The 11,865-nt window shown below is 30.3% G+C and overlaps 1 protein-coding gene across 1 annotated transcript in view; it reads right to left on the bottom strand.

Annotated features, from left to right (window-relative positions):
• Positions 1-2,892: 2,892 nt before the first annotated feature.
• Positions 2,893-11,865, bottom strand: part of LOC131037987 (leucine-rich repeat protein 1-like) — a 66,217-nt gene continuing 57,244 nt past the window's right edge. The window contains exons 4-6 of the mRNA XM_059217604.1: positions 3,283-3,424; positions 3,095-3,166; positions 2,893-2,938 (exon numbers count right to left, since the gene is read on the bottom strand). Coding sequence (XP_059073587.1) covers positions 2,893-2,938; positions 3,095-3,166; positions 3,283-3,424 — 260 coding nt within the window. The remainder of the gene's footprint in view (positions 2,939-3,094; positions 3,167-3,282; positions 3,425-11,865) is intronic.

The following is an 11,865-nucleotide window of genomic DNA, read 5'->3' as shown; positions in this document are numbered from 1 at the left end:
CCCTATTTCGTTTTACCCCCTTTTTTTTAAGTAAGTCTAGTAAGAATTGAGTCTAGAGCTACATTGCCATATCCTATGTTGTTAGCACACCTATTCCATATTTCACGATCAAAGAAGATTGATTCGAACATTTGTTCAAGTCCCAAGTGAACACATCAATTCACATCGACCATTGAGTTACCCACTCATCAAGACCTGCCATGTAGAAACCTTGGAATCATTTTAGTTGATCTTAGCCTTAGCATTTGGGGTGATTTTGTTCAAGAGAGGGTAAATTAACATGGTATTTTATTTTGAAATGTTGTGTGCATAAAACACACATCAATAGTTCCCACCATGGTTTTCCACGTCAAAATCTTGGAGTTGTGTATTGTGCCTTCAATTTTCTTATGTGTTTTATTGCTACAATTTATCAAATATATTTTTGGTGGCTAAGTTTCTTATTCTAGTGAAGACTGATTCAGCCCCACCCCCTCTTAGTCTTCCTTCTCTATTGGTGCTAACAATCCTATGCTACAAGGTTTGATGAAATAATAACTCACAAAACATTTAGATATTTACATCAATCTAGACTAGTCAAATTCCACTAGAAATATACCATTCACAATAAATACATGTATTCCAAAAAGTAAAATAGTTTAAATAGAAATACATTTTTTAATTTTAACTCAAAATAATAGTCCCTCACATATATTTACTTCCTTTAATAATAGTAGGCCAAAATTCAAAATCCCTTGTTTTCCCTCTCATTTGTCTACCACATGCACTTCTAATCTTTTTTGTCTTTTTTTCCTTCTATTTTCTAGTTTCTTCCTAAATAGATCACTCTTTTCTTCTTCTTTTTTATTTTTTCTCTTTCCTCTATTCTCTCTCCTTTTTTAATAATTTTTAATCAATTTCTCTCCAAAAAATTGGAAATTTCTAAAAAATCCCGTCTAAATGGGTGCAAGTGCAACACTTAAATTCCCATAGAAAATGTTCAACCACTCTTTTTTGTGTTCAAAATACCTACTTAAATTTATTCTTCTCCATTCTTTCATTTTGTTATCTTTAATGTGCTAGTAGATAGATGAGTCTTACACCTAAACAATGAACATAAAATCAATTTCAAAATTGCTAAAAACTTAAAGATGGTGGTGGGTAGAAGAAATAATAAAAAGTGTTAAAAATAAGTGATGCTCTTGCATCACAAAAAACAGAAGGCAACAACACATATTTGTAACCATATAACTAAAATTAAACCTATAATTATAAAGATCACATATGTGGTTGTTGGAACTAAAACAAAATGCCACCAAAACTTCATTATCATAAATTAATTAATAAAATTTAAAATTGAATAATAATAATAATAAAATATCTTAACCTTTTTCTTTTTGAATTTCATATCATATTTTTACATGTTGGATAAACTTGTGGATCATGATAAGTCTTTGTATTCTTCTCTTGACTCAACATTTTGTCTTTTTTTTTTTTAATGTACTTCTTCTTTTATTTTGAATAAGTTTTTACCTCTTTATTGTGGAAACTAATTTTATTTAGAATAATTTAACTATAATTATTTTTTATATTTATCTGTATAAGTCATTTGGAAATTTTATTTGCGTGCACTGCAACCAGAAATAAACTATTGTTTGTGTCCACACCTTGACTTAGTATTTTACCATTAAATCTGGTGGACCCAATGAGACCGAAATTGTAAAGATCCTTGAAAGGGAAATTAAATTGTATTGCTGTACCTTTCTAAGAGTTTTAAATTTGCTTACATTTCATTTATTTATCATTTAGTCAATATATCCAGCTTTTCAACCTGTTCTCATTGTTTTTTATGCATCATAAAATAAATCACCTCAGTATTCTTGGTGTCCGCAGTTTCAACACCACATGTGAAGACTGTTTATATTTAATCGGTTTGTCCAGCTATCGAAGATTGTTTTTCCCTCCCTTTTCCACTTTCTCTTGTAACTTGTTTTTTATTTTTAACATAGTTTCAAATTTAGAAATCTCAAAGTTTGACTAGTAAATTGGAAAGTTTAAGATATTCTATACATTACACCAAAACCACCGTATCAAATGCTTATTTAATGTATGGGAGATGTTCTATATTCTTGACTATAGTTGGATGATAGAGCACTCAGTCTTACTCATAGCATACAGAAATGTCTACACACTTTGTTTAAGGGACATCTCAATCCATAACATTGTTATCGTGTTCATAGCTGTTTTAGATTCGAAATAGTTAATAGATGCATTGCACGTTCATTGAAAAACTCTCAAATAGCTTGTGAACAAAAGTCAATGTTATGTTTTGTACAAACATATGCATTATTAAGATTGGGATACAATGTTCACTGTTGATTGGTTTATATAACCACGTTCATAATGACCTCTCCATTTTCATCATTAAGACTTTGCCTCAAAGTTAAAAAAATTCTTTTCTTTATATTGCCAAACTAATAATATCTTGCCCATGACATAAAAGGACATTTGAACAATAATAATTATTTAGGGCATCTTAAAGAAAAATATACACTGCATGCACACATACAAAAGCACAAATGGCTTGCAATTCTCACTTTTATCAGTAAAAGTATTGTACCAACAAATGTTGAAAGGTACTATTATCATCTTCTACAAATCAAAGCACATGTATTACTGCTCATTTCAGATTGTCCAGCATGTAAAGTAGAATGTGGACATGTCTATTCTGATTTCAAAAAGACAGTACGGAGTGACTAACACGTGTGTTAGTCGCGCGTTTTACACCATCGATTTTGCAATTAACGGTTGCGATTGACTAACCTGTTACTAACATGCTGATCTGTTTTGCAGCTAGAATAGCTTCAGCCTAGAACTACAAGATAAAATTTATTGCTTAATAATAATAATTGTTTAAATCACAGTGCTTTCCATTTCATTCCATTCTTTGACATGGCTTCTGCACAACACCACCACAGAGGCCAGGATTGCCTTTGAAACTTTATCACATAACATAACATGCAAAAACATAAAACCAAATCCAAGTCATATGGATGTTAATGTATAGCTCATAACATAGTTTATGAGAAACAATCAAGTGAAAAACTTTTCTTACCTATTATATCCAAATCTTGAGAGCGACCCTCCTGTTGGAATAGGGCCACTGAGTTGATTGTTTAAGAGATTTCTGAAATATTCAAGATATGAAAATATACGTTAGTGAGAAGCTTCAATTTCTCAAATTTTCAATAATGGCAGATATCATTGCTTGGATAATGAAGGCTCAAGAGAATGACGACTTACAAGAAACGAAGGTTGGAAAGATGGGTAAGTGAGGTGGGTATTTTCCCACAAAACTTGTTGTCAGAAAGACCAAGAGCAGTCAGATTTTTTAACTTTCCCAGACTTGTTGGCAAGCTTCCACTCAAGGAATTGCTAAATAAATACCTGAAAAATAGCACACATAAAGAGTTTTATCTTTCTTTTACCTTAAACTAACACATATTCGTAGCTAAAATGTGTATGACTGCAATAAACTTACAGATATTGTAAGTTTGGAAGATCACCGATCCGCGGTGAGAGAGCACCAGAAAGACCACTCATTCCCAAATCCCTTTAAACGATATAGATATCATACTTTAGTAAGCTATATGATGTGTTTTAGAAACAGTTTTGGGCAAAATTACTTATCATATAAGAAAGATATATAGATTTACACCCTCGTTACATGTTGGTTGTTGTTACAGGCGACATGAAACCACGTACAGGGATGGAGCCGGGTCGGATCCCAGCTTTCCAAAACATTTTGTGGGTCTTGCACCATCTTCTTCACATCTATAGAATTTTGTGGGTCTTGCACCATTTTGTGGGTCTTGCATCCCCTTCTGCGTTGGCATTGCATTGAACAGAAAAGAGGTTGCATACAACAAATCCTCCCAGCAACAAATACAGAACGATTAACATTGAATCAGCGGCCATATTTCTTTGCCAAATATTTCTGTTCTCCTCTCTTTCTTCTCTCGTTTTCCACAGCAAATATGCTTTTCTTTGCAATGCCCCTGCGATTATGTGAAGTTATAGAATATAATTTGGATTCGGAACAGATGGTAACAAATATCTAAGGCTTTCAAAATCCATGGTATTAGAAAATAGTTTCTGAAAACCGTGTGCTACACGATAAGAACTGTTGACCAGGTTAATAAATTGGAAATTATATTGTATTTTAAAAAGTAATCCTATGGAGTGCCTCTCAATGATTCATAGAAGTTTTCCTTTAACGTATTTAGTTTCTTCACCTTCTTTAAAATGATTTGGGTTCACCATTGTTTCCAGGCCTGGAATTTGATGGTCTATTTGGCCGTTTTTTCTCTTTTAGATGGTCTATTTGGTGTTTTTCTTCTTTTAGACTGTATATTGACAAGTTATTTCCCCCAAAAATTGTATATATAATACTTTAAATTATTAATAAACCGTAGAAATTCAAAATAGGTAATAGCTCTTATAAATTATAATATTGATATATATTGTTTCAGAAGGTTTATTATAAAAATATAAATTTATTTAGAATATTTTGAAACGGTAGAATTAGGATAAATTGTTTCTAATTTTATACTATTTGTATATAAATTTTTAGTATGTTTTTTCTTATAGAAATTTAGAAATTTTGTCAATTTAATTTTTTAATATTTTTGTACAAAATTGTCTTAAATATCAATTTTAGAAACTTCTCATAATTGAAATAATAAGATATAATCATTGATATGTATTATTAATTACATTGATAAAAAATATTTAAATATAAAAGAATTTATATTAAACTATTGTCAAATTAAAAAAAATGGACAGTTAATATTTTTCTTAAAACGTAAAATGAAAGGTATTACAATGACTAAACCATCATAAAAAAATCATATGATAGGCAGCGGTGGCTGTCAAATTTTAGGCCTGATTGTTCCTATTTCTTTAGCAATAGCTGGAGTTTTGGTTATTGGTGGTGGGATTCAACAATAAAGCTTTTTGAATTTTTCTTCTATTGATATTATTGAGAATCAAGATTAAAAAATTGTTGTATAATCTATTTTGACCTTTTCTTAAATTTTTTTATATTTTTCTATTTCAAATATTAGACTTCAAATTTTCATTTTAAAATTATAATTTTAATTAGTATTTTTTAAATTTAATTTTTATTTTTGAAATTCTAACAAATATTAAACACATGTATATAGTTTAATTTTGATAGGTTTTACAAGAGAATTATTGTGTATTCTCACAACATACTAAAAGAAAAATAAGTGTCCCCTCTTTTCCACATTCTAATAGTTAAAAATTAAATTAAATTAAATTTGAAAAACAATGTTTTTTCTAAATATCTTTTATAAACTATTCCAAATATTAGACTTCAATTTTTCATTTTAAAGTTGTACTTTCAATCACAATTTTTTAAAATTAAAAATTATTTTAAAAATTCTAACAAATATTAAACACATATATATAGTTTAATTTTGATAGGTTTCATAAGGGAATTATTGTGTGTTCTCATAGCACAATAAAAGAAAACTAAATGTCGTCTCTTTTGCTTTAGCTTTTGCACATTCCAATAGTGACCTTGTGCCTATCATAGGAAGCTCTTGTCGATTGAGTTAGGCCACCAATCAAATCTTATGTAGAAATTCAATGATCATCACATTTAGAATTTAATTTTCAAGTTCACTTGGATTGTCTACAATATTGGAATTCCTTGATCAACTTTAATTTTTTTTCTGTGGAAGTCCAAAACATTGGCTAACTTCCTCCTCCTTAAAAAAAAACACTTAAACATTTGATTCACTTCAATACTTTTACTTAACTCATAGAGATATCAACCATAACATGCGATTGTTAAATCTTTATGTACTTCTTACCATACAAGATCATTCCAAACGTTATCTTTTGGTTCACATGAACATTCATGCATCATAATGAGATGATCTTGACACTTTGTCATGGTAATATCATATTATTTAAAATTCCTTTTAACACCCATTTATATGATGATGATGTCATTAATCCCTTTGATGAAATCACCATCAAGCTTTCCATTGGAATGCAAAATTTAACTTAATGTACACAACTAATCCAATTGAAGAATATGGTTGAGGCTATGGCTGCCTACATTTGTGTAAAGTTGGCTATGAGGAAGAAATATAGAAGAATATGGTTTGAAAGTGATTCCCTCAACATAGTTAATGTCCTTCTTGGCTTATAAATCTCTAGTTGTGTCATAAAGAATTTGATTGAAGACACTTTAGGGATGCTAAGATCCCTTGATAATTAAAAAATTTCCCATGTCCTTCGAGAAGGAAATAAAGTGGCCGATGACTTGGCCTATGTTAGAGTTAAGTAGACTAGTATCAAGTAGTGGGGGTCCCATGATCTTATCCCTACAAATATTAAAAACTTCATTTAGAATGATAGTAGATCATGTTGATTTGGGGGCTATCAAACACTTAATTGTGTAGTTCTTTTCACATAAGTGGAAGAAAGGGATGAGGTGTCCGCATCATTACATTATTGGGAATAAGTTTTTATTCTCTTGCCAACTCCAAAATATTTTGTTTTATTCTCTATTGTATTTTATGGTCCAGTGGGCTTCCAGAGGGTGCTCACAGGTTAGCTTATAAGCCCAATATGGGTGGTGATAAAAATAGACTAGAACCCACTTTGTATGAAAATGAAAGAATAAAAATGAGGTGTGCGACAAGGTCTCAGGCAAAGCGATTACTAACTACAAAGAAAAACTTCATGGTCATGGAGCTAGGGGTTCTTGGCTTTTTATCAAGGGCTGAAAGAATGACACTTTATAGGTTTGTGGAGGAGAATTTGTCATTCATGAAACCCTCATTGTAGAGATCATCAAAACTCTTATAGATGGGAAAAAAATTATAGGGATAGGAAAGAAATGAAGGAAGCTCTTTAGTTTTTCTTCCAAACAAATGGAAGGGCTAAAGTTTGTTGCACAAAGGATGGATGATACAATTGTAAGGATCTCAAGTCTCTATGCATGAATGTTGCGGAGGTGATCTTGAGGTACATAACCTTAGATGGCCACTATAAAAGCTCTTTTATGTATCATTTTACTCTTTTGAATCATTTCAAGCGTGATATTTGTATTTTTATCCCTTTTTACCTCCTTTCATCTCAGAGAAATACTATCAATGCCCATTTAAAAAAGTAAATTTCCCTTGTTTTTCATGACAGGTTAACCCTTTTGATTATGGAGTATATCAAATCTCTCAAGATTAAGCCACACCCCTCAACCTCTAGATACAATAACATTAATTATGCCTATAATTCCGATTGGAATTATTTTGATGACTCCATGGAGTTTGAATCCTTTGATGAAGAGGCTTTCCTTCTAGGTACCCCTAAAAAAAACCAGCAAGGACTTTGCTAAGGAAAAGTGGTATGAAACTAACAAGGAAATATTTGACAAGAGGGACTATGACTATATATCCTTTGAGAAGTTCATCCCTGAATCCTTAAGCCCTTTCCCTACTAAGAAAGGCAAGGAACCTATGCCCTCATGTCCCTTAGGTCAAAGCAAGGAAATTGAGAAGGGCTCTATTTTTAGTGGGAAAAGAAAATATTGTTCCCCCATTTTAGCGTCCACTCAAGGAAACAAGGCTTCCAAGAAGAAGAAATAAAATTGCAATGAAGACAATTCTATCCCACCAAGGTTTGATGATGAACAACATGATATGTATTTCTAAATTGAAATCTCGATTGAAGTTGAGAAGATCACCCAGGTGGGTAGGGACATGGAATCCATGGTGGTAGATATAGGGGAAGGGGAAAAAGTGGTGAAGGATTAAATAAATGGAAATAACAACTTCCTCTAATAGTTGGTTGCACATATTTCAGAGTTGAAATGCATCATCAATGACGTAACCTCTAGACAAAGCACAATGAACACCCCCTACTCAAAAAGTGAACAACCTATTGGATCTCACAAAGAAGCTGGCTATAGATGTGAAGGTGATGAAGATTGACCATGACAACAAAATAATGATCCTAGAGATGGCGATGGAAAAGATAAATGGAAAATTGGGAATAGTTATTGTTGTCAGCAAGACAACCATGACAAACAATATAGAGTGTCTTTGGAGACTAAATAAAAAAATTTAATCCCTCAATTTTTCCTCCTCAGATACTCATGCTTCTCCATCAATTTTAGTATATGGTAAAGGAAAGGAGAAAGTGCCTAATTTGGAGGGTGAAACTTAGGCCACTTTGGACCATCGGCTCACACTCACAGTAGGGACAAAGGTAAGCAAATGAATGCCAACATTATGGAGGATTTAGTTGAGATTAATAGGAAAATTATTGATAAGAGTGTTAATTCAATTCAATTTGTAAACAATATTATGTAGTTTTCAAGTTGCTTGACCCCGTTTTATGTTTTTATGTTGTCACTAGCCTACTATGACTTGTGTATGGTTTGTCCTAGTGATTGTTTTTTTTGGTTTCGGTTTTGGACCGTTTTAAAATCTATTTTACTCTAATAAAAGGCTAATCAACCTAGAATACTATGCAAGTTAGTTGCAAAATTGATTTTTTCATAATTGTGAGAAAGGAACTACCAACTAAACCTAACCTAGAATAAAAGGAAAAGTGACAACTTTACTTTAAAAATTTGGAAAGTTAGAATTATTAAATGAATGTAAATTATTTGTAGAGAAAAGTATCTAATTTGAACTCAACCTATTAAATGAATTAAAAAGGGCAACTTGCAGGCATCCATTTGATGGCTTTCAAAACTTGCCCCCATAATAACAATGAATACTCACCTATTAACTCCTTACATTGAGTACAATTTAATTGTTGTGAATATGCAAATTTAAAATGTATTACCTTCTATCATTTTGTTGTAAAAAGAATTTGAAGAATGTAAAGGATATTGCAAAGTAAATTTGACAGAACAATATTTTCAAGTAGAAAATTCAATGCGAGAGTAGTTGGAAAAGTTTTAGTAGCATATTATAGAGAGTAAGATTATTTATCTAGAATACTAAATATTGAAAATTGATAAAGGTTTTACACTTTTTATTTGATTGAGTATGTCCCTAAATAAACCTTGTGACGATTTGAATATTTAATTGTCTTATATTTTTAATTAAGTACACAATTTTCTCTATTTTAATTACTAATCATGGTAAAATTGATTAATATCACTAATTGGAAAACATAAAATAAAAGAATTTGAACAACTTAGAAAAATATCCATCTAAATAGGTTATTACAATTTTTTTTATGATTTATAGATCAAATGAGAGAAATGGAAATAGATATGAAGTTCAAATTAAAAGGAACCTCCCAATTACCCAAGATTACACTAACCTATGGAGTTATATAAGATACAAACTCATTAGCACAAGTGAATTTAAGTAATTCAGGCCAACTTATTAGCACAAGTGAATTTAAATAATTCTAACTAAAATTAGTGTTAGTCAAACAAATGATCTATAGAGATTCATTATAGATATCTTATATATGGAACACAACTTTTCCAATTGAAATTGTCTACTAAATGTACATATTTTATATCACTTTGGGTCTAATTAAGAAACTATTTTTTTTTGTTTGAAAAAAACGATGTTTCAACAACTCCTCTTATAAATAATTTTTTTTTTGAAATGTAAAATTACCCTTTTATATATCTATAAGTGAATTTTTTAAAATATATCTTTTAATATTTTAATTATATTTTATATTTTATATTTATTGAATGTAGGTCATCAACACTAAAATATAAGGTTGATTATCTTGTAAAGAAAAAATACTAAAATTTATTTTTAAAAAAAAAACACTAGAGAAAAGAGTTTATGTAAAGATGATATAATTCTTTTCTAATTTGGATGAATAATTAAGAAAAAAGTTGACACCAAATGGAAAGAGTAGTACACACAACTTTTCAAATTTATTGCAAAATACATAAAAAAATATTTTTTTGCACTAAAGTTTTGAGTTATCAATATACACAAAAAAATGAAGAAAAAAAGGTAAATTTTACTATATAAAGTGTGACACCTTGTGTGACTTCAATTTCAACATTTTATCAGCAACTAAATCATAGTGTTTACTTTATAAGAATGTATATTCAAATAATATTTTTTTAATTTAAAATAAATTAAAAACATAAAATATATATATTTTATTAGTTTACATCATTTCAAAATTCAAAAAATATATTTTACTTTCTATTAATTCAATTTGAAAATTTGAATTGGTATTGACCATTTCCTTTATAAAAGTGTGACACAACTTTGTGCTTTTACCTAGGAGAATCTGATGGTGTAAGATAAACCTTGTATAAAATCAAAATAATATTGTTAATTTTTTTATGATTGTTGTTTTCAATTAGGGATAAATTCAAGCCATAACATATCTCCATACACCTAAGAAAGTGTCCAAGAGAACACAAAGGATTAAAAATAATTAATATTCGTGGTCTGTGTAAAGGAAATTGTAATTTGTAAGAGTGGACACATTTAAATATTATTTCAAATATTCAAGAAAATCCCCAACTTGGTATGGATTTTGGGAAGGGTAAGAGTTAAGCTTTCACATGTCTTGGTGGGTGTAAAGAAGAATGGGAAAATACAACTCATTAGGTTACCACTATAGAAAATAAAAAAGACAAATATAGGCACCTTCATGGGGAAGTTCAAGTGTCATCTATTGGTAATGTATTGAATTTCTTGATTGTTGGATGTATTTCTCTCAAAGAGGGGGCATGGGATTTCCAAGAGGCACATGCATTCTATAAAAGGGAGGCTTGGGCTAGTGTTTAGGTGTCCATATTTTAGTGGATCATCAAGAGAAGTTAAAAATTAAGGAATGATCATTTTAAGTTGAGAAGGATTCTCCTTCATTTAGGATTTCAGTAGTAGTTCTAGCTTATAAAATTGGTATTGTTCATGAGGTTAAGCATTGTTATTTCTATATATTTGAGGTTAATTATATTTAAATAATACAAAATTAGTCATTCAAAGGCTTACAATTTCCATCCAATTTTATTTTGTATGCTATGCATGAATCTTGGGTGAATAATCCTTATATAGTTTAAAAGAGCATGCATTCAAAGTATGTTAGAGGAGTTCCATACAATATACTATAGTAGTAGGATTTATTGACTGTGAAGATAGAGGCTTGAGCATTAGGAAATTTGCAAAAGAACTTGAGGGTGGAGTGTGAGAGAGTTTTCTAGAAAATGTATTTGCAAGTAGTAAGAGGAAATGCTTAGAGGATTTGCTAATTAAATATTCCTAAGTTTGTAAAATATTGTTGAGTGCAGTGTAGCTTACAACAAAATTTGAAGGTTTTGGTAAAGGGATTCATATAAAGTCTTCTTGATGCTTTGGACATGGAAAAGAGAAAGATGAAATTGATATTTGTCATTTTCTAGGTTCCAAGGATTCTTGTACTTGAAAAAACTAGAGTGAGACTTGAGAAAATAAGAGCAAGAATGATTTGAGTAAATGAAAGTGATGTGAAAATAGATATATAAAATGAGAGGAGCATTGGAAAGGAGAAAAATAAAGAATAAAAAAGGAGATGAGGATGTTGAATATTTTACTAATGATGTTTTGATTGCAAGAAAGAAGATGTAGTAGAGTGCCTTGCATGTGGCACAAAAGAAGAGGTTAAATAGAGCTTGTAAGATTTGATATTTGATGTATATGGACAAAATTTTGTGGTAGAAACATGTTTGGTGAAAGAAATAGAGGATAAGATCAAGGAGGTTTTTGTAAAACTGATGTACTTTTAGGGTCTTTCATTTGAGTAGAAGGTGGATGGAATGAAATAATAGAAGACTCCAAAACACAACCCCAACATTTTCCCTTCCTT

Source organism: Cryptomeria japonica, chromosome 3 (assembly GCF_030272615.1).
Source record: "Cryptomeria japonica chromosome 3, Sugi_1.0, whole genome shotgun sequence".
NCBI classification, from domain to species: domain Eukaryota; kingdom Viridiplantae; phylum Streptophyta; class Pinopsida; order Cupressales; family Cupressaceae; genus Cryptomeria; species Cryptomeria japonica.
This window is presented reverse-complemented; position numbering and strand designations above follow the sequence as displayed.